This window comes from Excalfactoria chinensis, chromosome 26 (assembly GCF_039878825.1).
Source record: "Excalfactoria chinensis isolate bCotChi1 chromosome 26, bCotChi1.hap2, whole genome shotgun sequence".
NCBI classification, from domain to species: domain Eukaryota; kingdom Metazoa; phylum Chordata; class Aves; order Galliformes; family Phasianidae; genus Excalfactoria; species Excalfactoria chinensis.
The window spans coordinates 518,542-542,887 of NC_092850.1; the positions used below are offsets into that span (position 1 = coordinate 518,542).

Sequence of the window (24,346 nt, forward strand, 5' to 3'; positions counted from 1 at the left end):
TGGTATTAGTGATGATGGGGGTGGTCATGGTGATGTTATTGATGGTGGTTATGTTGGTGTCATGATGGTGGTGGTGGTATCAGTGATGATGGTGATGTTATTGATGGTGGTCATGGTGGTGTCATGATGGTGGTGGTGATATCATTGATGGTGGTTGCAGTGGTGTCAGTGATGGTGGTGGTGGTGGTCTTGGCAGTATCAGTTGGTGATGGTGATGATGTCATTGATGGTGGTCATGATGGTATTAGTGATGGTGGTGGTATCAGTGATGATGGTGATGTTATTGATGGTGGTCATGGTGGTGTCATGATGGTGGTGGTGGTGATACCATTGATGGTGGTCGTGGTGGTGGTCATGGCAGTATCAGTTAATGATGGTGGTGTCAGTGATGGTGATGATGTCATTGATGGTGGTCATGATGGTGGTCATGGTGGTTTAGTGATGATGGGGGTGGTCGTGGTGATGTCATTGATGGTGGTGATGGTGTCAGTGATGGTGTTGGTGGTCGTGTTGGTGTCAGTGATGGTGATGTCATTGATGGTTGTGATGGTGTCATGGTGGTGGTGGTCATGGCAGTATCAGTTAATGATGGTGGTGTCAGTGATGGTGATGATGTCATTGGTGGTGGTTGTGATGATGGTCATGGTGGTATTAGTGATGATGGGGGTGGTCATGGTGTCAGTGATGATGGTGATGTCATTGATTGTGGTCATGGCAGTATCAGTTGATGATGGTGGTGTCAGTGATGGTGATGATGTCATTGATGGTGGTCATGATGGTGTCAGTGATAGTGGTGGTAGGTTGTGATGGTGATCATGGTGGTATTAGTGATGATGGGGGTGGTCATGGTGGTGTCACTAATGATGGTGATGTCATTGATGGTGGTCATGGTGGTGTCATGATGGTGGTGGTGATGATGTCATGGATGGTTGTGGTGCTGGTGTCGATGATGGCAGTGATGTGCCAGTGGTGGCAGTAGTGCTGTTGATGATGGTGTCAATGGTGGTTGTAGTGGTGTCACTGATGGTGATAATGGATTCCAGGTGCTTTATGGATCCCCATCATTGCCCAGCCCACACCGGAGGATGGGAAGGGGATGATGGAGGAGATGGAACCCACGTGGATCTTCACCAATAGAACCGAAAAGCCGCACAGGGGCTCAGCCCTCCTTACCATCCGACGGACCCCACGGAGCGGGCAGGAAAAGCCTTTGGATGACAGTGGGAACAACCCGCCCCGTTTGGCGTCACGGAGCGGGGCAGAGCCGAGGCCGTGGGAGCCCCTCCGCCTCCATCTGCCCTCATTAACGGCCGCCGCGGGATTAGGGCGCGATTAGGGCTTAAGGGAGCGGGGGGGGATGGGGTGACCTCGATCTGCATCGCGTCAGTGGGGTGGGGGGGTGGGGGGAGCCCACCGACTCCTCCACGGTGCCGTTTCCCCTTTAAGGCCGCGGGAGGTGCGTGAGGTGGGGGCGCTCTCGAGCAGCGCCGCTACCATAGAGCTCTTCCGGTTGATCGCGCGGCGGAAGTGACGTCAAGCGCGGCGGCCGGCCGGCCAGCCAACATGGCGGCGCAGAAGGTGAAGCAGGACATGCCCCCACCGGGCGGTTACGGCCCCATCGATTACAAACGGCACCTCCCGCGCCGCGGCCTTTCAGGTTACAGCCTCTTCGCTCTGGGTATCGGCAGCCTCCTGCTGGGGTACTACACCATCATCAAGTGGAACCGGGAGCGCAGGTAACACCGCGGCCCCCCCCCCCCCAGACCTCCATCTTCCTTCAGGCCTTTCCCCCCTTCCCCTCTTCCTTCCCCTCACCGCGTTGACCCGCAGGCGGCTGCAGATCGAGGACCTGGAGGCCCGCATCGCTTTGATGCCGCTGCTGCAGGCGGAGGCGGATCGCAGGTAGGGGGGGAGGGGGACGATGCCCCCCGTTATAGATGGGGTACAGCTGCAGTGTGGGGAACCCCCCCATAACACAGCACGGATCCCCCCCCCCCCTGCAGAACCCTGCGGCTCATGAGGCAGAACCTGGACGAGGAGGCCAAGATCATGAAGGATGTGCCCGGCTGGAAGGTTTGGGTTTGGGGGCTTGTGGGTGAGGGTCGTGCTGGGCTCCGTCCCATAGGGACCCATAGGGAGGGGAAGGCCGTGGGTTTGGGACCCCCAGAAGGACCCACAGCCTGCCCCTCACTGTGGGTCCCTATGGGAAGGTCCTGTTGGGTGGGGGCTGCTCTGCTGGAGCTGCAATGAGGAGACCCATTTTCCTCCTCATACAATCTCAGCCCTGAGCTGAACCCATTGCCATCCCCAGCTGCCCCCTCCAGTGCTTTTTGCCCCCCCCCCCCCCATCAGGTTGGCGAGTCCCTGTTCCACACCGACCGCTGGGTGCCCCCGACGCTGGATGAGCTCTATTACCTGCGTCCAGCTGCTGAGATGGACAACGAGAAGTTTGGGCTGCAGTACTATGTCTGATGGGCAGCTCTATGGGGGGCTCAGTATTAAACCTGTGTGGGTACACGGTGAGCTCTGTGTGCTGCACTCCTTTCTCCCTGCTTGGAAGCCTGCTGGGGCACCCAGCAGCATCATGAGGCTGCAGCAGTGCTGGGTGGGGTTGGGGTGCTGCCCATCTCTTTGTTTCTGGGGCTCATGGTGGGAGCAGGAGAAGAGCTGTGAGGAGCTGCCATTGCCCCCAAGTGCCCGGTGGGGCTGAGCGCTCACATTGGGGGCTGAGCGCTGTCTGTGCTCACAGTGGGATCACTTGGTGTCACAGTTGTTGGGGTTTGGAGGTCTCTGAGTTCACCCCTCGTGCAGCGTCTGGGTTCTGGTGCTTGGAGGAAGAAGGAAGGCTCTGGGAGGGCCGGGCCACTCCTGCTGCTTCCAGCATTGCCTGCGGTGTTTCTGCAGTGGACAGAGGGAGTGAGGGCTGCTCGTGGTGGTGGCAGGGGGGGGGGAGCCGTGGTGGGGCGGGGGCAATCAGAGCCGCCTCCCACCGGGCGGCACCACACAGCGCCGTGGGGACCATTGCGGCCACTGCTCCCTCAGGGCTCAACCTGCTCTTCCCATCCCGGTTGTTGCCCACCATGAGCTCCGGTCCCGGTCCATCTCGGGAGCCCCCGCGCTACCTCAGGTGAGCCCCACATCGACCTCGGGAGCCTCGGGGGAGGCTGTGGGGGTCCCACTGTGCCCATGACCTGCACCTTGTCCTGCCCGGCGTGGTCCTGCAGGATGTGAAGGGGAGCTGGGGGGACTCTGATGCTCTGGACCCACTTGGGTGATGCTTGGAGGGTCTCTGGGTCCCAGCAGTGGGAGCGGACCCCCGTGCTGCTCCTCTCTGGTTGGGGGTGTGGAGCCCTCACATGTGTCCCCCGGGGTGGTCCCAGCCCGGCTCCTCACTCCCCAGCCCTGGGATCCATGGGGGCGGAGGGGGCTGGTACCCAAATAGCCGCTGTTGCCAAAGCAACCGCATCCCGGGTCTCCATGGCTGCAGCGGGGACGGCTCCAGCAGCAACAGCCCCGGGGTGGGGAGTGAGGGCTGAGGGAGACCTGCAGAGGGACGGGAGAGGGGCACAAAGTGGGGGTGGAGATGCACGTGGAGCTGAAGTATCAATGCGGGACATGGAGGGGGAGGCAGATGAAGGGAGCGGAGCCCCAGGGTGCAGCCGGTGCCCTGTGGGGCTCAGCTCATTCCCCACTGGCTGAGGAGGGCTGCTGGAGCTGGAGTGTGGGCAGGAGGTGATGCCTGGGGCTGCTCTGCTTTGTTCTCACCTCTCTCTCCTTCTCCTCCCGGTGGGGTCCTGAGGTCCTGGGGTACCAGCGGGTGGTACCGGGCCTTACTGGGCTCTGCCGGTCCCGAGCTGGGATCTGAGCAGCACCTGCATCCTGCTCTGCCCCGTTCCTATGGCAAACATGGAGCAAAAAGCCCACAGCTGGAGGGGACGTGAGTGCGGGGCCGCTGCTCCCCGGGCAGGCTGTGAGCCAGGGATGCGGATCCCCGTGTGTCCCCACCGCAGGGACAGTGCCAAAGCATTGGGACCGAGCCTGGGCCGGGGCCCAGGGTGCTTTGCCAGCAGCAATTATGGGTAATGTTCTCCCCTGGATCCAAAGAGCGGATTTTTGTCAGAACTTCGCCTTCTGTTCAATGAGCGCCAACACAGCTGCGGTGGGGCCAACCCCCGGGGGCTGCTGCTGCCAACGTGGGGTGGGGAGGGGGGGATCCCCGGGCTGGGTTTGTCCCTGTGACCCCCAGTTTGCCCGCAGCACCACCACGCTGTGGGGATGGGGATGGGCTGGGGCTCACTAGAGGGCACCAAAGGATTGGGGATGGGATGGGATGGGATGGGATGGGATGGGATGGGATGGGATGGGATGGGATGGGATGGGATGGGATGGGATGGGATGGGATGGGATGGGACAGGGCAGGGTGAGATGAGTTGAGGGTAGGACAGGATGGACGGGGCACTGAGGACTTATGAGGTCTGAAGGAATTCTGGGGGGTAGGTGTCTATGGGCTCAACCAGCACCCTGGGGGTGTGGGTCAATGGGGTCTGTTAGGGTTGGTGGGGATGGGGTCTGCCAGAATGACCACGCCTGTAGGGTCTATGGGGTCTTGTCAGACATCCAGGGGGGTGGCTGTGAGGTCTGTGGGGTCAGCCTGGGTGGTGTGAGGTCTCCAGCACCAAATGCCCAGCAGAGTCCCCTCCTGTCCCCCTGCAGCTCTCAGGGATGGCAGCATCACACCGATGTCCCCTCCCAAAGCTGTGACCACTCAAGGTGTGGGTGATGCACAACCCAGCATCACTGCTCCGTGTCCCATTGCAGACCCACCCCACAGCTCCGGGTCTCCCCATCCATCCCACAGCACCCAGAGGTGTTGGCACATCACAGTGCTGGCTCTCCATGGGATCTCACCCCGCAGCCCTGGAGCCAACGTCGGTTCTCCCAGGGCTCAGATTTCCCTGTCCCTTCAATAACAAAAGCAACGGCAGCGGATTGGAAACGGCACATGTTGTTCCCATCCGCGGCGCAGGTGAGCCAACAGATGTGAGCAATTATTGTCCAATTCTGAAGCTCCCAGCCCTGCCAGCTCCCGAACTCGGCAGCGGATGAACAACCACAGCATTGTTCAGCTTTATATAACAGCCCAATCCTTCAGCCCGGGGCTGCTGCCAGGGCCGTGCCTCGCACGAAAGGCAACCACGACCCCGTGCTGCGCGTGCCTGAGCCCCGCGCTGGCTTTGCTCAGCCTGTCCCAACTCCCCCCTCAAGCCACGAGCACCCCGTGGCCCAAAATGGTGCCGATGTTCCCTCTGTGGTGCCCCGCTTGGCTGGGGATTCAGTGGGGTTTTATAAGGGGGGGGGTCTCACCGCTGCCCGCTGCCCTGCAGCAAAGCGGAGGCAGAGGCCATTGAGAAGGAGCTGCTGGAGGATTACCGCTTCGGGCGGCAGCAGCTGATCGAGATCTGGGGACACGCCTGTGCCATGGCCGTCACCAAGGTGAGGCGGGCAGCGGGGATGAGGACCCCCTTTATTATGGGGGGGGGGGCTTCACTGCTGGCTGCTCTGCAACCCCCATCCCATCCCTTCCCATCCCATCCCTTCCCACCCCATCCCACCCCATCCCACCCCATCCCACCCCATCCCACCCCATCCCATCCCATCCCATCCCATCCCATCCCTTGGTTTCACCTCGGGCCCAGGGAACAGCCCCAGGGAGGGACAGAACCCAGCGCTGCTCTCCCCATCCCCGCCATTCCCAGGGCTGCATTCTCTATTACTTCTTGCCACTGCTCTTTGCAATCCTGTTTAATGCTTTCTCCTGTGGTGAATTGGGCTCACCTGGGCCCTTTTATTCCCTGCAAGGGAAGCTGAGCCCTTCTCCAGGTGCCCGGCATTGGCACTGCTCAGTGCTGGTGCTGGGGAAGGGGAGGCAGTGATGCTCAGGGCAGCGTGGCTGAGTGAAGGTGCAGCATCAAGGGCAGCTTTGTGCTTGGTGAGGGCAGCAAGCTCTGCTCCCTGCTCAGCTTTTCCATTCGAGGTGTCTGGGCCGCTCTCTGCCCTCCCCTTCTTTCAGGGCACAGACTTAGTTGGAGGAGCAGAAGTATTTGGGTGTTGGAGCTTCAACAGCATCCTGTGGTTGGCAAGGTTGGCACGGCCCCACATTGCAGCATCCCAAATAATGGGGAGCACCTTCCTCCTCCTCTTCCTCCTCCTCCTCCTTATGGGGCTGGGAATCACACGGGAGCAGCTCCCACTGCCCCCAGCCCTGGGGTACCCCCAGCATCGTCCCCTCCCTGGGCTCCCCCCGCTGCATTCCTGGGAGCCACAAGGCAGCTGGAAGCTCAGCTCCGGGGCCGCAGCCAAACACTGCAGCAGGGCCAGGGCTGGGTGAGCGGGGTCTGTCCAGCGGCTGCGGGCTGGCGGTGCCTCGCGGGGCTCCGGGGTTTGGATGGAAGCAGAAGCCAGGCTGCGTGAGCAGGAAAAAATCTGTCAATGGATAAACAGAGCCTCCCTTTGCTGCCTGCTGGTATGTGGAGCGCGGCCGCCTCCCAGCAGGCTGGCGGGGAGCCCCGACCCACTGCGGGCACCTGCCCTGTCCCACCATGTACCATCGTAGGCACCTTCCCCATCCCATTATTGGCATCGCTGTCCCCATCCCATTGTAGGCATTGGCTCCATCCCACCTGCTGCCACCCAGCATCACATCCCCAGCGCGGGTTCCCCCCAAGCCCTGCTGCCCTTCATGTGCTGCCCCATGTGATGCAGTGATGCCCTGCTCCTCTCTCCCAGGCCTTCCCGCTGCCATCCCTCCCTCGGAAGCAGCCCACGGTGCTGGTGGTGTGCGGCCCTGCACAGAATGGGGCCATCGGGCTGGTGTGTGCGCGGCACCTGCGTGTCTTTGTAGGTATCTCTTCCTCCCCCTCTTCCTCCTCCTCCTCCTCCCTGGGCTCCAACACCACTCTGCTGTGCAGGACTATGAGCCCACCATCTTCTACCCCAAACGTTCCCTGGATCCCTTGTACCGGGATTTCACCACTCAGTGTGAGAAGATGGACATCCCCTTCCTCTCGTATCTCCCCACCGAGGTGAGCCCCCCGACCCACCATCCCCACTGATGCACTTCAGGGCATGACGAGGATGCTGATCTCCCCCAGCATCCACGGGGGTGAGATCCACGCTTGCTGCTGGCCCTGCCCACAGCTCTGGGGCTGCTGCTGTTGTTGTTGTTGGATTCCCTTGGAGGAGGAATGTGACCTCAAATCGCTGTCCTGGCCGCATTACGTCCCTCTCCCTTTGCCCGGTGGGGGGATCTTTTGCAATTGCTGTGCACATCCCATTCAGCAGGGAGAAGGGATGCCCCTATTGGCAGCTTCTCCATGCTCTGGGGTTGTGTGGGTGGGTGGATGAGGGGTCTGGGGAACTTGGGGGACCCCCCTTCTGCCAACTGTGTGTCCCCCCCCCCCCAGGTGCAGCTGATCAACGATGCCTACAATGCGGTGGTGGATGCAGTGCTGGGGGCTGAGGCGGAGCTGGGTGAGGGCAGGGGGGCCTGTGCTGGCATCCTTGCCACCCTAAAACACGTCCGCATCCCCATCGTCAGCCTGGATGTGCCCTCAGGTATGGAGACCCCCAGGGTGGGTTTTTCTGCCCCTAAGAAAGGTTTTATCCCCAGTGCAGGAGGGATGGGAACAGCTTTGGGAGCCCTCACTGCCCCCAGCTCGGCAGCATCCCTGCTGTTCACTCTGAGCGCTGCCGACGGGCTGAGGATGCATTCAGGGCATCTCCAACAAATAACCAACTGAGACATGATGTAATTTGCAAACACCCGGGTGTCTGGTGGCCAGGCCTGGAATTGCCATCACCCCCCCACTTCCCTTCCCCCCCCCTTGCTGCTGGAGGAGCAAACAGGAGCTCTGGGCACAGCTGCTGGTCAATCCCCACCAAGCACAACCCCACACCGTGCCAGGATGCAGCCGGGGCACTGCAGGGCAACGATGCTTCTGGATGCCCCATAGACCCCATCAGCCCCATCCCTGTACATCCACCACCCCATGGACCCCCTCCCCACATCTCTGTGCCATTGCAGGGTGGGATGTGGAGGCTGGCAGCAGCGGTGGTGGGATCAGCCCCGATGTGCTGGTGTCGCTGATGGCCCCCAAGCAATGCGCCCGTTGCTTCCTGGGCCGCCAGCACTTTGTGGCCGGCCGCTTCGTGCCCTATGATGTACAGAAGAAGTTTGAGCTCAACCCACCCGAATATCCGGGCACTGAGTGTGTGGTGGCCCTGAGTGCCCCCCAATAAAGAGCTGGGACTGCTGGCTCGGTGTCTGTGTGGGTTCTATGGGCCCCATTGGTATCCCGTGGTGTGTTGTCCCCAATGTGGCACCGCTTTGGGTGCAGCCCCTTGGTACAGGGCTAAAGCAACCCTGGGTTTTGATGAAGGGTGAGGATGATGATGAGGCAGCCTGTGCCAACTGCTGGGGAGAAGGCACCTGCAGCCCCAGAATGATGTGGGTGATCCAAGAGGTCCCACTTCCAGGAGCCTGAATATGGGGAACAGAAGGACCTGGGGATGGGGCCACGGTTTGGGGTGACGCCCCCACTCTGCCTTTTGCTGGGCGTTCCCTTCCTACCCTGGGGGGGTGCTGGGGGCCGTGGGTGCAGTGAGTTGCTCATGGTCTCAGCTGACAGTGGCACACGTGGCCCCGGGTCACAGCGTGGGCACCCACCGGCCTTGCCCATCCACAGCAGTGCCAGGGAGCGCTGGCACCCCAACCCCGACCGCATGAGCTCAGAGGAAGGGCCTTTTTTCATCTATTTTTCCCCTTCCCTCCCAGCTGCATTCCCAAATGCATCCAATTTTAGCAGCTTTGCAAAACAAGCCCTCAAGTTTCCCGGGTTGGAGCGGCGCGTGGCAGTGCGCGGCCGGCTCTACGGGGAGGGATCCTTCCCGTTTCCCTGCTGACACGGGGCCAAACGCGGCGGAGCTGACAGCCCTGAGTGCCAGGATCCGATTTCTGCTGTCTGCTGGCGCAAGGGGGAAAGCCCTCCTATATAGACCTGCGGGGCGGCCGCGCTCGCAGTCGCGGGTGGAGAGGTGCGTGGGCAGCAATGGAGCGGCTGCTGCTGGCCCTCCTGGCTCTCGCCGCCTTTTGCTGCACGGGGGCGGCAGGTAAGGAGATCTCAGCCTTCGTAGCGGCATCCCAGGGACGCAGCTGGGAGAGCCCCTCCTGCTCCCCATCGTGATGCAGCGCGGGGCTGGGGGCTGGGGGTGGTGTTGGGCAGGATGGCAGCCTCGGGGCTCGCCCAGGTGTGCAGCAGGGCCAGATGTCAGACAGCTGCTGGAATGCCCCTCCTGAGAGCAGGATGTGCCGGCGATGCTTAGGGCTGTGATGCCCCATTGGGGTGCTCCGTCCTACCCGGAGGAGGAGGGGGTGGAGGGGGTGGCATTGCAGCTGGCAGAGGGATGCTCTCCATGGGGTACCCACCGTGTGCCTGTGGTCCTGGGGGCCGCGTCCTGCCCGAAGTGACAGCCACCCATGGGACACACTCATCAGCTCACCGCACACCTCCCCGAGCTGCTCTGGGTTCATCAGCTCTCCCCCTTGGTCATCGTCCTGCAGACAGATCCGTTTATCCATCCCACTGCTCGGTGTCCATTGCGTGGCTGAAATCCCAATTACTGCACCCAGCTCCTGCAAGAGGGGATGTCCTGAGCTGACCCCTTGTTGGGGGGAGGGGGGAATCGGGCAGTGAATCCCCACCGTGCCGCCCGCTTTCCTGCTTACCCAGCCCCAGGCTGCGGTGCTACAGCCCAATTTCCTGCTGTCTGCTCTGCCTGCTGGGGGCTGGTCGTAGCACAACCTCAGTGAAGCATCACCCCGGGGGCAGCATTTCCAGCATGCAGCCTCTGCTCCACTGCCACCCCGCGTCCCCCCCAACCTGCTCCGTGCCTGGAGGAGGATGTGATTTACAGTACGACATCGGTGTCTGTGGCTCAATGACAGCCCCAGGGTTGGGGTGAGCCGGGGTTGGGGGCTCTCATCCTGCATCCCCCACAGAGTCAATGGAGAACGACTCGGAGCCTGGCAAGAGCGATGCACCAGGGAAGCCCTGGAAAGCTCCCAGCCCAGAGGAACTCGACCTCAACACAGCAGGTACGACCACGGAACCACAGAGCAGTCCCCAAGTGGGACACCACACCGTGGGGATCCAAGGGACACCAAACCATTGGGGACACTGTGCCACTGGGGACAACACACCATGGGGGACCCACAGCCAGGGCAGTGCAGGGACTCTTCTACTTGTAGTATCCAAAGGGGCTGTGCAGTGCAGTGCCCCCCGTGCCGCCCCACTCCCTTTGGGGACGTCACACTTTTCCGTGGCACTGTCCCCTTGCAGTAGGGATGTGGTGGCCACCCCCAAGCTTCCCAAGCACTCGCTGCTTGTGTCTGCTCATCCTTCCCATTGCAGCCCCCATTTGTCCCCACGGAGCCGTCCCCGGGATGGCTCTGCCCTTTCCTTTACCCCTGGTGGCAGCCGGGGCCACATCGGTGCGCTCAAGGACGGGGGCTGTGCGCTCATGGGGGGCTCCATGCAGGCGGAGGGGCTGAATGGACATCGTGGTTCAACATCGACCATCCTGGAGGGGACGGCGACTACGAGAGCCTGGATGCCATCCGCTTCTACTACCGCGGACGCGTCTGCGCGCGGCCGGTGGCCATCCAGGCGCGCACCACCGAGTGGGAGCTGCCCCAGGACGTGGGCGAGGTGGTGCATTTCAGCCCCAAGAAGGGCTTTCGGTGCGTCAACAAGGAGCAGCCGCAGGGCAAGACCTGCTCCAACTACCACATCCGCTTCCTCTGCCCGCTGGGTGAGTGCCGACCCCGGCCCCGACGGCACGTCCGGGGGGGGATCAGAGCCCATCGTCCCCAGACGGCACCATCCCGAGGGAGAAGCGCTGGTGGAGTTGGTCCCGGGGAGGTGGGTTCCCATGAGCCTCCTCCACTCAGTCACCCCCTTCTGCCCCCTCCCCCCCCCCCAGAGCACATCTACTGGTCTCACTGGTCCTCCTGGAGCCCCTGCTCGAGGAGCGCCTGCGGGAGCAGCGGGACACAGAGCCGCCGGCGCCGCTGCGTCAACGCTCAGGCGGTGACAGCGCTGAAGGAGCTCAAATGCAGGGGCAAGGCGGTGGAGCGGCGGCCGTGCAGCACCGGCCCTTGCCCAGGTACAGACCCCCCCCCCCTCCCCACGCACGGACCCGACCCCAATCCCACGGCTCCACCTGCCGCCTCCTGTTCCTAAAGAGATGGAGGAGACGGCGGCGGAGCCAAGCGGCGGCCCTTCCCCGGCCGCAGGAATGTCGGCGCTGGGCTGCGGTCTCCCGTTCTGGCTCTGCTGGTGAAGGTTCTGCTCTTCCCTGCACGCCTCCATCCCCCCCCCCTTCCCCAGCCGGCTCGGAGCCCCACGCGGGGTCACGGGCCGTCCTGAGGGGCCGCATCCGTGCAGCGGCCGCCCCGGGCGCAGTGCCCCCGCCAGCACATCGTCGGCTTAATGGCAATCACAGAGCGCTGCGCTTATAAAAATAGCTTGGCAGGGGCCGGGGGGCCGGGCTGGGGGTTGGGGGTCCGAGCTGGGGGCTGCACGGGGCACGGCAGCCGCACGTGGCCTCGTGGGTTGGGGACATCCCCGTGCTGCGGGTGGGCAGTGCTGCTGCCCGACGCTCCCCCGTCTCCCTGCAGAGCCGATGTGGACGGAATGGGGCTCGTGGGGACCCTGTTCCCGCAGCTGCGGCAGCACCGGGACGCGTGTCCGCCGGCGGAGCTGCCAGAACGCACGGAAGCTGCTGTGCGCCGGACACCCCTCCGAGGTGCAGCAGTGTCCCCCCACGCCTTGCCCAGGTACCTGCCCTGGGGACGGAGGGACGCCGATCCCCGTCCTCCCCTCGGCTTGGCCGAGCCGGTGCCGGTGGCCGTGAGCTCTCAGCGCCGTGCCATCCCGCAGCCTGCCCCGAGCACACCCTGCAGGGCACTGTCGTCTCCGCTGCTGGTTCAGCACTTCCCGGTGCTCGCGTCTACCTGGAGGGACGCCCGCCGACGTTGCTGGCACACAGTGACACACGTGGGGCATTTCGTGCGTCTGAGCTGTGTGTGAACGTCGGTGCAAACGTCAGCGCCCACCGGGATGGATTTGCTCCAGGATTGGCACCTGTTGTATCCAACGGCTCCGGACTGTTGGTGGCACACATCGTGCTGCAGAAGTTGGGTGAGCACGGAGCCCCATGGATGTACCATGGAGGGATGAGGGGAGCAGGGAGGGCTTCACAGCTGCACCCTCCGGTCCTTCCCCTGCAGAGAAGCCCTACATGGTGCTGCACCCCACGCCGAAGGTGCGGATGGCTGGGCAGGAGGTGACCTTCTGCTGCAAAGCCTCGGGGACACCCGTGCCCAAGAAGTACTACTGGTGAGTGGATGCGGGCAGAGGGAATATGGAGCATCCGCTGCATCCCCACTCACTGCATCCCCTTTCCCTGCAGGTATCACAACGGGACGCTGCTGGACAGGAAATCACACCAGTACAGCAGCCGCCTGGTGCTGCGGGCGCTGACAGCTGGGCAAGCAGGCACCTACCACTGCAAGGCCAGCACCGAGGCCGGAGCCATCCGATCTGCACCGGCACAGCTCACAGTGCTGGGTGAGCGGGGATGGGGTCTCTGTGGGGCAGGGGCACAGTGCTGGGAGCACGGGATCTCTCTAGAACAGGAGCCTTAAAACCCCTCTCTGCCCTCTCCTCCAGCCCAGGGCCAGCAGAGCTGCAAAGCAGCACCAGAGCCCAGCCTGGTTGAGCTGCCCGCTGAGTGCCAACAGGACGCCGGTGGGTCCCGCTACTACGATGTGGGGCACTGCCCATCCACGCCGTGTGCTGGCAGCCTGGCTGATAGGCAGCGGTGTGGGGCCGGCGCTCGGCGCTGCTGTGGAGTGCGGCGCATGGAGATGAGGGAGATCCGCTGCGGTGGGTCCATCCTCCCCATCAAGGTGGTGTCCAAGTGCGGCTGCGGGCCTTGCGCACAGCCCCGTGTCCTGGTGCAGGGACGGGTGACGGCAGCCGACACCGGAGAGCCGCTGCGCTTCGGGCAGATCTTCTTGGGGAAGAAGAAGATTGGATTCACTGGCTTCCAGGGCTCCTTCACCATCGAGGTGCCTCCCGACACGCAGCGCTTGGTGGCACGCTTCGTGGACCGGCAGCAGCGCCTGGTGGATGCCATCAAGGTGCTGCCCTTCGACAGGCGCGGCGGTGCAGTGTACCAAGAGGTGAAGATGATGAGGAAGAAGGAGGCGGTGGAGCTGGATGCTGGGCAGATCAATGCCATCCCGCTGGGCGAGGCGAGCGGCCAGGAGCCCATTGCTGAGCTCATCATCCCCGCCGGAGCCTTCCTCCACCCCTCTGGGGAGGTCTTCAATGGCACCGTCAAAGCCAGCGTCACCTTCCTGGATCCCAGGGACGTGGCCACGGCTCGTGCCGCCTCCAGCGACCTCAGCTTTGCCAATGCTGATGGGGAGATCGTGCCCCTGCGCACCTACGGCATGTTTGCCGTGGACTTTCGGGATGGGGATTCGGGCACAGCGCTGCAGACGGGGCCGGTGGAGGTGAGGATGGATGCGGGGCAGATCTGGATGGCTGAACACCTGCGGAAGATGAAGCTGTGGTCCCTGAACCCTGAGACTGGGCTGTGGGAGGAGGAGGGCGTCCTTCGACCGACCAAGGAGCGACGTGGGAGGAGGGAGGAGAGGACCTTCCTCGTGGGGAACATGGAGATCCGCGAGAGGCGGCTCTTCAACCTGGACGTGCCGGAGGATCGCCGTTGTTTCGTCAAGGTCAGGGCCTACAGCAACGAGAAGTTCAACCCCTATGAGCAGCTGGAAGGGGTGGTCATCAGCCTCATCAACCTGGAGCCCAAACCCGGCTTCCCTTCCAACCCACGGGCATGGGGTCGCTTTGACAGCGTGGTCACCGGCCCCAACGGCGCCTGCCTGCCCGCCTTCTGCGATGCCCGTCGCCCCGATGCCTACACAGCATACATCACAGCCACGCTGGGTGGGGAGGAGCTCGAGGCCGTGCCCTCCAGCCCCAAGCTCAACCCCAACGCCGTTGGGGTGTCCCAGCCCTACCTGAACAAGTTGGGTTACCGCCGGCTGGACCACGATGACCCCGACATCAAGAAAACAGCCTTCCAGGTCAACGTGGCCAAACCTGACCCCAATAACATCGACGAGACCAACGGGCCCATCTACCCCTACCGCAGCCTCAGGGAGTGCGAGGAGGCGCCGGTCAACGCCAACCACTTCCGCTTCTACCGCGTGGAGGTGGATAAGTACGAATACAACGTGGTGCCCTTCAAAGAGAGCGACCTCACCTCCTGGACAGGAGATTACCTGTCCTGGTGGCCCAACCCACAGGAGTTCCGTGCCTGTTTCATCAAGGTGCGCATCGAAGGGCCGCAGGAGTACATGGTGCGCTCACGCAACGTGGGCGGCAGCCACCCCCGCACCATAGGGCAGCTCTATGGGCTGCGTGACGCCCGCAGCGTGCGGGATGCTATGAGGGATGGAAGCTCGGGTGCTTGCCTGGAGTTCAAGTGCAGCGGGATGCTGTACGACCAGAGCCTGGTGGATCGCACCCTGGTGACCGTCATCCCGCAGGGCAGCTGCCGCCGCACGGCAGTCAATGGGCTGCTGCGGGATTACCTGGCGCGGCACCCGCCGGTGGCCGATAACAACAACACGGCCGCCTTCACCATGCTGGCGCCGGTCGATCCGCTGGGGCACAATTACGGGATCTACACGGTGACGGACCAGAACCCGCGGCTGGCCAAGGAGATCGCCATCGGCCGCTGCTTTGATGGTACGTCGGATGGTTTCTCGAGGGAGATGAAGTCGGACACGGGCACGGCCGTCACCTTCACCTGCCAGGAGCGGCCGGCGGGACGCGAGAGCTTCTTCCAGCGCCTGCTGACATCGCCGGCCGAAGCGCTGGATGAGATCCGGCGTGAGATGGGAGCCGGGGAGCTGCGCCGGGCTCCCCCCGAAGTGCTGGACTTCGCCTCCGGCGTGCGAGCCTTGAGCCCCGCGCCCACCCCCCGGAGCCCCGGCAGCCGGCGGAGAATGGGCCGCGTCCCGGGGCAACAGTGAGAGCCGAAGCGCCGCATCCCGCTCCTCTCCCCTTGCTTATACCCGTGCTCATTTATAACGACCGACGGGGGTGGGATGGGGGGGACGCTGAGAGGCAAGGGGACGCGTCCGATGGGGGTGGTCCCCCCCCCCCTTTGCCCAGGGACATCTTTCCAATGGGAAGGCAAGGAGATGCCTCCCGACCGACCGACCCCCGGTGCTGTCCCCTTCCCTCGCCCCCAGCCCCACGCGGGGCAGCTCGTGGTGCTCCCCCCGGCCATAAGACGTGGCCCTTTCGGGGGTTATTTAAAAATAAAGAGAAAATCCTCGGGGGTGAATGCAAACAGGGGAAAGGGATCGATGGGGATGGGGTCTCGTGTGCCATCTCAAGGGGCTGAAGGCAGCTTCGGTGCTGGCTGGGTGCTGCAGCCGCTGGGGTGGGTGAGGAAATGTGGAGTTTCTTTGGGGGGGGGGGGGGGGGTGAAACCCACAAGGGTTTGATTGAAAAGCTCTTTTCTCTCTCCTGCACCTGCCTGGGTGCGGGCAGTGTGACAGGGGCACCGGCCTCAGCCCCCACAGCCTTTCCCCCCCCCCTCCCCCCCAGCACTGCGCTGCTCCTGCACCCAGCCCGGACCCCCCCTACCCCGATGTTTGACCTCGGGCACGTGTTTCGTCCCACATTCCATTCTCCCAAGAGAAACCCAAATCGCTTCTTCCGACCCCCCCCATAACCCCCCCCCTCCCCCCCGAAGGGCTGGGCAGCGCACGATGGGGGGTGGGGGGGGGGGGGCGAGGGCAGGACTGAAGGATTGTACATTATTTATTACAAAATATACGGTTGTGTTTACACCCGCGTGGCTGCTGGGATTCCTTGGGGGTGCCCAGAGCTGGGGGGCAAACATGGACATCCCCATCACCCCCCCCACACACACACAGTGCACACAATTGGCCGGGGGTCCCATCTCTGTCCCCAAGTAGGGTTGGCCTAATGGTTCCCCCCCCCCGTCCGGCAGCACAGCAGCACGGCGGCTGCTGTTTGCCTTGGGTCGGCTGCAGGCTGCTGGCTGCCGAGCAGCGCTGCGAGGGGGGGGGGGATCCTCGACCAGCCCCACAACTGGGGGACGTGGCAGCCCCGTCCCCAGCGCATCCAGCCCCGATGTGCCGGGGCACCGCTGGCACGGGGTCAGGCGGCGTGCAGGACGCGGATGGAGGGGGGGGAGAGGAGGGAGATCGTGCGGGTCGTCCCCCAGCACGTGGACCCCTTGGCGAGCAGCAGCCCCGCGCCCCCGCCCCGCCCGGGGGATGCTGTAATGGAACAGCTCCGTCTGCGGGGCCAAAACATCCCCTCCTGCTCGCGGGACAATGTTTCCCTTTTAAAACACGCTTTGGCCGCACAGAAGCATTTTTTCCTCCTGCCTCTGGATGCTACCGCTGGCGAGATCAAAGGGGACGGAGCACCCGGGGGGACGTTGGGGGGGAGCGGGGAGGAAGGGGGGGGGGGCTGTGCCAAAACCACCCTTGGGCTCTTCGGCAGCCAAAAGCCGGCCCCGCCGCTCCGCCCGGAGGGGAAATGCCGCGGACGCGTCGGATGCTGCTGCGGGGGGAGCGCTGCGTCCCCGTGTGCCCCCCCCCCAAAAAGGCAGAGATGTGAACCCCATCCCCTGCACTGCTCACAAAGGGGGGGGGGGGGGCAGAGCCACGTCCTCGCAGCCGAGGTTGAGGAGGGGGCTATGGGGGGGGGGGGGGACGCTGCCGTTGTGGGATGGGGACGAAGTGGCAGCGGGTGGGATTGATTGCTGCCGTCTGCTCGGCTCGGACGGGGGCAGCTGCTGCCTCGGGGCTGAGGAAAAGCGCCTCCAGCTGCGATGTGTGACGAAAGGGGATGAAAAATGGCAAAAGGAAAGCAGGCAAAAAAAAAAGGGGGGGGGAGAAAAGATGTTTGGGCGGCTCGTGGCAATTCCTACAGCGGGTCCGAGTCTGCCCTAAAAGCTGCTGGTTTACGTCCTGCTGCGAGCGGGGGCTGGGGGGGCTCCTGGATGCTCCTCTGCCACCACCCGCACCGCTTCATCCCCGCACCGCTCTCAGGCTCCTCCCGGCGCTGGGGATCGGGATTGATCTACGATGAGGGGTGTTCAGGGCTTCCCCCCCCACCATCACCACCGTCATAGAGGGGACGGCTACGGGAGGTCCGTGCTGGGTGTGCGGCCCAACCCCGCATTCCCGAGCTCTGGAATCCCTCCCGGGGTCAGGGCTGGGCTGGGGGCTGCGGCCAAACCCTCCCGAGACCCCCTTGTGTCCTCACACCCATCCCGGCTGCTCCTTCACCTCACCCTCCGCCCGCCCCGGGGGTAACAAAATACCCCCCCCCCCGTTACCCCAAGCCCCTCCATTACTGTGGTGTGGGGCAGAGCACAGCTGAGGACCACAGCTCCTACCTGGGGCTGTTCCGGGGTGCTGGGGGGGGGGGAGGTGGGGGACACAAGGTGCTGCATTGGAGAGGGATGGAGAGCCTGGGGGGGTGGGAAGCTTTGCTGCAAAGTGATGGTTCTGAGGTCAGAAGTGCCCTATTTTGGGAAGGATGGGGCTGACGTGGCACAATGCTGTCCCTGTCTGGGGGACACCCAATGCTTCTCACCCCCCATCCCCTATAGGTGCAGCACCCATGGGTGCCCCCAAGCACATCCAAGTGCTGGCAGTGAGCAGAGGTTGCACTGAGCGGAGCCGTGGGCTGGAATGTGACTTGGGAAGCAGCTCCTCAGCTTCTGGATTTGGTGGGGTGGTTATTTTTTATTCTTTTTCTTTTTCTTTTTTTTTTCCTCTTTCTTTTTAAATAATGGAAAATATAATGAGGGAGCCTAAACTGAAATAACAAATAGATGGCGGCCAAAAACTCCAGCCCGAAATAGGAGAGAAAGCCACGTTCCAGGCTGTGAAGGAACACACAAGGCAAGGGATGAAAGCAGCAGGGAACAGCAGGAGCTGCACGCTGCTCTCGGCCCCTCACTGCTCCCTCTGGGGGGGGGGCACAGCCCCATGTTTCCCCCCCCCATTGTGCTCTTTGCAGCCCCAAATGCGTTCCACGCATCCCAGCAGCTCCTCTCCTTATGCCACGCTTGGTCCTTATGGGGGTCATGCCCTTGTAGGTGGGGGGGAGAAGGCAATGTGGGGCTGTTCTGCCCCCATAGCATCCCCGGGGGGTGTCAATATGGGATATGGGAAGTGCCAGCTCCGTCCCCACCCATGGCAGCTCCAGCTGGAGAATTCCTGTCCGTCTGGCCAAGAGATGCGGCGCTGCCGGAGCAGGAGGAAAACATGCAGTGAGCAGCAAGGAAAGCAGCCCTTGTAACCCATCCCAAAGAGTCGGGGTACAACCACAGCCCTCTGTGCCCCCCCCCCCAACCTACAAACGGGGCCATCAATCCCAAGTGTGGGTGAAAAGCATTGGGGGATCGTGACCCGAAATTGTGACCGAAGGTGCAAGGTGAGAAAACAGCTTCTGGATCGATCCCGACTTGAAACTCATCCCCACCCCCCAGATCTGCCCTCATTCCACCCGCAGTGACTCTTCAGACCGGTGTGAGGCGTTACACTCCCATCTCCCATTGCTCCCTATGGGCCGCTGCTGGAAAACGCATCCATCCTCGTCCTCGGGTTATTTTTGAACCTTTTGGCCTTTCCTCACCCTCAGGATCCCATAAATAACAACGGCATCGCATTGAGGGCCCTTGTGCCGACAGCTCAGAGCTCTGCCAGGGCTCTTTGCTCCTCCAGATGGCAGAAATCTGACTCAGAGCTCCAAAGTTTGGTGCATAGTTGGGTGTTTTTTCATCTCAGCGCCACAGTTTGGCTTCATTTTGTTGTTGTTGTTTTGGGGTTTTTTTAATCGGGTGAATCAGAGGCAGAAAAACATGAACTGGGTTTTGCAGGGAAGGGGGGGGGATGAGGGGGTAGAGCATCCATAGGGCTGCTGGGTGCCAATGGGAGGGCACTGAGAGGGGTCTCATGTTCCCAGCCCTATAGAAACCACCCCATGTGGGATCACAGTCCAGCTGTTGGCCCATCACCACCACCAAACCACATCCCCAAACCCCACATCTCTTCTCCCATATCCAGGATTCCACAGCCACCACCTCATAATCCACATCACATACCCCATAGCCAGCACCCCACAGCCCATATCCACGTGTTCTATCTGCATCCCACGTGGCACTTCTCACACCCTGCATCCCTCATCCCATACCCAGTAACCCATGGTAGCATCAATGCCATATCACAGCTCGAAGCACCTGGTGGGAAGGCAGGGCCAGCCCAGGGGAGCAGAGCTGCATGCAGTACAATGCAATCCAAACATCCCATACTGCCCATCCCATATTCAACACCTCTCATCCCATAACCTGTATCCAATTACCCAACGGGGCATATCTACATCCCACGTGGCAGATCCCATATCCACCACCCAACCCTGAGCACCCAACACCCCAGTTACCCCAAGTACCCCCATGCCCTGATTACTCAACTACCCCACAACCCAACTACCCCGTACCTTAAAGACCCCACATGGTTCACCCAAACCCCAAATATCACACACCAGATTTCTCCATATCCCTCTGCTTTGACCCACTCCCACTCTCCCATGCGGCCCTCAGCTCTACCTCCCACCCCAAGGACATGGGGGTGGGACAACCTCTTCCCCCCTCCTCCCCACAGGCTCCCCAGATACAGGGCACAGGTCAGCCCCATGGAAAACCCCAATGCCATCCAGTTTTGCTGTCCCTGGGAAGGACACTGACCTCCCCCTCCCACCCCCCCATCCCCTCCTGCTGCTGCCCTTTGAACCAACCATGTGATTTCCCGGGGCAAAAACCCCATTATCAGAAGAACGAAACTAAGAGAATTTGGGTTGAGCTCACAGAAACCGGCTCAGTGCAGTGAGCAATGATCGATCAGAGCAACATACTGGATGGCGAGGAATGCTCCCACCCCGAATACAGGCAAGGCTGGAGGGTCTGTGGGCTGGTGGCCGTGCTGGTGGCTGTGGTGCTGCTAACTGCAGCCCTGACTGCTTCTATGTTCCTGCTGGCCACCAAAGCAGAGGCAGGGATGGGGATAGGGAGACTGCCTGGTTTGGAGGGGCTGGACCTGCTGCGGGAGGTGCAGCGGCAGCTGCAGGTGGAGGTGGTTGAGTTGGAGCAATCATTGGCTGCCGCCAACCGGACCCTCATCATGGTGGTGGGTGTCGACAACCAGCTCTTTGCTGAGGTGCGCAAGCAGTGGGATGGATGCAGGAGTCAATTGGTGAGTGTGGGGTGTGGGGATGGGACCCCCCGGCTGTGGGGTTTGCTAAGCTGTGTCCCTGTGCACAGAACACAATGCAGGGGTCTGTTGTGGAGTTGGGGCGGCAGCTCTCCCAGATGCAGCAGCAGAGCGAGCAGCAGGATGCCGTGGTCAAGCAACTGCAAGGTGAGCATCGTGGTACCATCCCTGACACCCGGACACAGCAGACCCTGCCCCATCCCAGCACTGCAACCCCCACCTCCTTGGCCACCCTGACCACATCACCTCCTGCAGAGGACAACAGGGCGCTCCAGGAGGAGATGGCACAGCAGAGGGAGCAGCTGGAGGAGGTGCAGAGGCACGGGTGAGATCTTTGCTCCCCTCCCACTGAGCCCCCATCCCTGTGCTCTGTCACTGACCCCCCCCCGTCCCCTTAGGAACAGCTTCCAGGAGCAGATCCAGCAGCAGCTCCAGCAGCTGACAGCGTGGATCTGGGACTTAAAGAGCCACAGTTCTGGTGCGAGCGCGGCGATGCCCTCCTGCCCAGCCATGGCCCTGAGCCTCCTCATGACTCTGCTGACTGCAAAGTGGCTGCACTGAGCACAATGACACGGACCTGGGTGGCCCTTGTCAGTTTGGGGCCATGGGGACATCGTGGGCACAGTTTGCCAAGTGCAGGCCCGAGGGGGCGAGATGGGGACAAGGCACACGCAGGGGACAGCGGTGCCAAGTGCCTGGGTGGATCTAAACCGACTTGCAATAAAACTCGATGTAAATCCAAAGCGTTTTGCTGCTTCAGTGCCCTGTGGGGAGGTGGATGGCACAGCCCCGCAGCGCGGCTTTGTCCAGGGGCTGAGCATCCTCCCACACACAGCACAAACCTCATTGCCATGAGCTGCGACCGGAGAGGAACCGCCGCCTGGAGCAAACGGGCACATCGTGTGGCACACGGTCACCGTCCCACGTCCCCAGCATGGACCCCGCGGTACCCAGAGCCACGCTGAAGGCAATGGGGCTGTGCACGCTGCTGGTGCTGCTGGTGGCTGCGGTGACAGCGGCGGTGGCGGTGCTGTTGTGGCGCTCGGAAGCGCTGGGGAAGCTGCGGGGCTGCCGGGAGAGGGCGGCCAACGAGAGCCGTGCGCTGGAACTGCGTGTGGCACAGCTGGAGAAGGAGCGAGACCGTCTGCAACGAGAGGTTGATGAGAGAAAGAAGAAAGAGGATGAGCTGAGCCGGGAGCTCAGCCGAGTGCGGGAGGATGGGGAGAAGCTGAGCTCCAGCCTGCGGTCCTGCCGGGAGCAGGCGGTAGGTGCTGCAGGGTAACTGGGCATCGTTTCTCTGCTGTGGGGTTGTGCACTTGGGGAGGGTGGTGTTAAGCTGAGATGGGGTCCCTGAGGATGGCTCCATGGGGAGGTTTGGTTGCTGGGAAGCCTCAGCCTGTTGTGGGGTATGGAACCTCAGCCTGGGGTATGGAAAGCTGCTGTCCGGTTCCCTGTGTCCAGCTTGGGATGGCTATTCTTAGCAGTGCCCAAACTGAGCTGCTCCACTCACATATAATTACTGCATCCCAAAGCAGCAGCAGAGGCTGCAGGCTGGTGTGGAGCTCCACTCCTCGGGGGTATTTTTAGCAGCTGGGAAAGGGCCCGGCCCTGCACTGTGGCCAGAGGAAGAGGGGGCCCACCTCTCCCCCCATCCGGCCGGACAATGGCCCAGTGGGGCTGGAAATGCTCCGGTGTTCGGGGCTGGCGCCGGCCATGGGGTCCCAGTGGGATGTGCTGGTGTCCAGCAGGAGAGCCTGACCTCTTGAGGGGCGAGTGGCTGGGCAGGGGGCTCTGCAGTGCCTCACAGTGAGCTGCAGACCCTCTGGCTCTCCATGTGCATCCTCACCAAGGGCAGACCAGGCTGGTCCTCCCCTATGGGGTTTTTCCCCCTAAATCCACACCCCAAGCTCTTGGAGAAACGTTCCCAGTGTGCTGACAGGACACAAAGCACAGGGACAGCTCTGGAGACACCAAGAGCCAAGGGGAGGTTGTGCCCCATCCCAGTGTCACCGTGTCCCCAGGCCAGGCTGGAGTCCAACATCACAGCACTGCAGGATGAGGTGCGGGGGCTGCGGCGCCAGAAGGCTGAGCTGTCCCGCAGGAACGCGGCACTGCAAGGTGAGTCTGTCAGCCCGACCCCAAACCCACACGGATGTCGCTCAGCTCAGGGTTGTCCCTTTGCCCCGCAGAGGAGCTGGCTCAGGGCGCAGAACGGGCTCTGGGGCTGCAGAGGAGGCTGGAAGAGACGGCGGAGCAGCGGAGGGCACTGCGGGCACGAGGGGAGCGCTGCGAGGAGAGGCAGAGGGAGCTCGAGGCCACGCTGTGAGGATCCCGGCCCCACAGTCCCCTCCATCCCCATCCTGTCCTTAGCCGTGTCCCTAACCTGGCTGCGTTCTGCCTGTAGGAGGGATCGTGCAGCTGAGCTGGATGCGTTACGGCGGCGTTTGGGGCCCCGCACGGCACGGCGCAGGTGTTCCCCTTCCCGGTACATTGAGTGGGTGCTGCGCTGCTATTCAGCCCTGCTCCTTTTTGGGGTGGACACAATGGGGTTGGGGACACCCTGGGGTGGGAGCTGCCTGTGTCCCATCACAGCCCTTTGTCACTGTGTCCCTACGGGGGTCTCACTCTGTGCTGTCCCCTCCTTTTCTTGCAGGAAGAGCTGAAGCCCCACAGCACCCTCCTGTCTGGCCTCTCTTTGCCAGCACGGATACCACATTCAGAACGGCACCAGCCCTACAGCAATGGGAAGCAGGGCTGCCCATCACTCCCAGTCGCACCAGCGCTGGGACCAGCAGCAGCTCAGCCCCTTTGCACTCAGCAGAGCAGAGCTTGCACAGCACCAATAACACTCCCCACATCCCCTCGTGTCCCCCACTGAGCAGCTGTGGGTGCTGCTTGCTTGCTGGGGGGGGCAAATGATGGCGACCAGTCCTTGCCCTGAGGTTAGCCAGAGCCATTCATTAATCATTAATGGACTGATTAAACAGGAATGGTGCTCCATGAACTTCAATGCTCCCCTGTAATCTGGCCACTTGGGTGCTTAGGGTGGAAATGTGGGGAGGGGGGGGGTACCAACAGTGGGCTCTGTGGGTCGTGGAGCTGAGCCGATTGGGGGGGAGGAGGGGATGGGGGAGGGGAGAGATGAGTGGCTGCCACTGATTTCCAGTGCTTCCCTGTTCCTTTGATCCACACGAAAGACTCAAGTTTCCAGGAAAGTCGCTGCCGATTTTCCTGCCTCTGCCATAGCGGTATCCTGTGCAGAGGGCAGGGTACGAGCCGGCATCCGGCCCCCCTGCCCGACAACGGGGATCATCCCCACCACCCCCACGGCACGGAGGGCACCGAGGAGCGGCAGGAAGGGACTTCACAGCTCCAAAGCCAGCGCTGCACTCCCACCTTCCCCCTCCCCACCCGCTCAGCAGCGCGTTGGGACGGGCAGGACTCGTTCCTGTAGCCCAACCTCGAGGCAGCCCCAGCCCTTGGCACAGGAAAGATTAATTATAGCCGGGACGCCGTCTGGAAAATGGGACAAAGAGGCAGAGAATGTGTGTGGGAGGGGGCTGAGCCGACTGGGGGGGGTCCTATGGGGATGCCTGAGCACCCCGATGGATGCGGAGTGCTGCTGAGGATTGGGTGGCAAAGGGGGGCATCTTGTGGGTGTCCAGCGCTGTCAGTGATGGGCCGGGGTCCAGCAGAGTCCAGACAGTGCCCCCAGAGTGGGGCCGGGGGGAGCCGGGGGGGGGGGTGACTCACTGTTATTTGCAGCTCAGGAAGGAAATGTGGTAGCTGAGAATGGATGGGGGACCGACACCGTCCCCAGCGCCGCAGACACCGACGGGCTCCAGGGAGTGTGAGGGCAGGAAGCAGCGG

General features: G+C 62.5%; 4 protein-coding genes and 1 long non-coding RNA gene across 5 annotated transcripts; all 5 read left to right on the forward strand.

The window, feature by feature from the left end:
• Nucleotides 1–1,513: 1,513 nt before the first annotated feature.
• NDUFA13 (NADH:ubiquinone oxidoreductase subunit A13) lies at nucleotides 1,514–2,523 on the forward strand. Its single transcript, XM_072357461.1, has 4 exons — nucleotides 1,514–1,736; nucleotides 1,831–1,902; nucleotides 2,004–2,073; nucleotides 2,353–2,523. The coding sequence occupies exons 1-4, from the start codon at nucleotides 1,564–1,566 to the stop codon at nucleotides 2,470–2,472; spliced, it is 435 nt and encodes a 144-aa protein (XP_072213562.1). The 5' UTR covers nucleotides 1,514–1,563; the 3' UTR covers nucleotides 2,473–2,523.
• Nucleotides 2,524–2,984: 461 nt separating this feature from the next.
• On the forward strand, nucleotides 2,985–8,314 carry YJEFN3 (YjeF N-terminal domain containing 3). The gene is made up of 6 exons (XM_072357462.1): nucleotides 2,985–3,127; nucleotides 5,385–5,493; nucleotides 6,787–6,897; nucleotides 6,969–7,082; nucleotides 7,464–7,614; nucleotides 8,084–8,314. The coding sequence occupies exons 1-6, from the start codon at nucleotides 3,081–3,083 to the stop codon at nucleotides 8,296–8,298; spliced, it is 747 nt and encodes a 248-aa protein (XP_072213563.1). The 5' UTR covers nucleotides 2,985–3,080; the 3' UTR covers nucleotides 8,299–8,314.
• A 777-nt stretch (nucleotides 8,315–9,091) lies between these two features.
• CILP2 (cartilage intermediate layer protein 2) lies at nucleotides 9,092–15,238 on the forward strand. Its single transcript, XM_072357584.1, has 9 exons — nucleotides 9,092–9,168; nucleotides 10,058–10,153; nucleotides 10,597–10,869; nucleotides 11,041–11,223; nucleotides 11,738–11,896; nucleotides 12,000–12,260; nucleotides 12,350–12,458; nucleotides 12,532–12,689; nucleotides 12,792–15,238. Exons 1-9 carry the CDS (start codon nucleotides 9,108–9,110, stop codon nucleotides 15,182–15,184), a joined length of 3,693 nt encoding a protein of 1,230 aa, XP_072213685.1. The 5' UTR covers nucleotides 9,092–9,107; the 3' UTR covers nucleotides 15,185–15,238.
• Nucleotides 15,239–20,098: 4,860 nt separating this feature from the next.
• On the forward strand, nucleotides 20,099–21,037 carry LOC140262747 (uncharacterized). Its single transcript, XM_072357273.1, has 4 exons — nucleotides 20,099–20,458; nucleotides 20,527–20,623; nucleotides 20,732–20,801; nucleotides 20,875–21,037. Exons 1-4 carry the CDS (start codon nucleotides 20,099–20,101, stop codon nucleotides 21,035–21,037), a joined length of 690 nt encoding a protein of 229 aa, XP_072213374.1.
• A 1,670-nt stretch (nucleotides 21,038–22,707) lies between these two features.
• Nucleotides 22,708–23,185, forward strand: LOC140262802 (uncharacterized). Its single transcript, XR_011905866.1, has 3 exons — nucleotides 22,708–22,798; nucleotides 22,881–22,961; nucleotides 23,130–23,185. It is a non-coding gene; the product is annotated as an uncharacterized lncRNA (long non-coding RNA).
• Nucleotides 23,186–24,346: the final 1,161 nt, after the last annotated feature.

Bases quoted from the DNA above. Each gene is read 5' to 3' on its own strand.
- NDUFA13 (XM_072357461.1), top strand. From the start codon at position 1,564: ATGGCGGCGCAGAAGGTGAAGCAGGACATGCCCCCACCGGGCGGTTAC. The intron at 1,737-1,830 runs GTAACACCGCGG...GTTGACCCGCAG, and splicing joins AAGTGGAACCGGGAGCGCAG to GCGGCTGCAGATCGAGGACC. The intron at 1,903-2,003 runs GTAGGGGGGGAG...CCCCCCCTGCAG, and splicing joins CAGGCGGAGGCGGATCGCAG to AACCCTGCGGCTCATGAGGC.
- YJEFN3 (XM_072357462.1), top strand. From the start codon at position 3,081: ATGAGCTCCGGTCCCGGTCCATCTCGGGAGCCCCCGCGCTACCTCAG. The intron at 5,494-6,786 runs GTGAGGCGGGCA...CCTCTCTCCCAG, and splicing joins GTGCCATGGCCGTCACCAAG to GCCTTCCCGCTGCCATCCCT. The intron at 7,615-8,083 runs GTATGGAGACCC...GTGCCATTGCAG, and splicing joins CAGCCTGGATGTGCCCTCAG to GGTGGGATGTGGAGGCTGGC.
- CILP2 (XM_072357584.1), top strand. From the start codon at position 9,108: ATGGAGCGGCTGCTGCTGGCCCTCCTGGCTCTCGCCGCCTTTTGCTGC. The intron at 11,897-11,999 runs GTACCTGCCCTG...GCCATCCCGCAG, and splicing joins TCCCCCCACGCCTTGCCCAG to CCTGCCCCGAGCACACCCTG. The intron at 12,459-12,531 runs GTGAGTGGATGC...CTTTCCCTGCAG, and splicing joins GTGCCCAAGAAGTACTACTG to GTATCACAACGGGACGCTGC.
- LOC140262747 (XM_072357273.1), top strand. From the start codon at position 20,099: ATGATCGATCAGAGCAACATACTGGATGGCGAGGAATGCTCCCACCCC. The intron at 20,624-20,731 runs GTGAGCATCGTG...CACCTCCTGCAG, and splicing joins CGTGGTCAAGCAACTGCAAG to AGGACAACAGGGCGCTCCAG. The intron at 20,802-20,874 runs GTGAGATCTTTG...CCGTCCCCTTAG, and splicing joins GAGGAGGTGCAGAGGCACGG to GAACAGCTTCCAGGAGCAGA.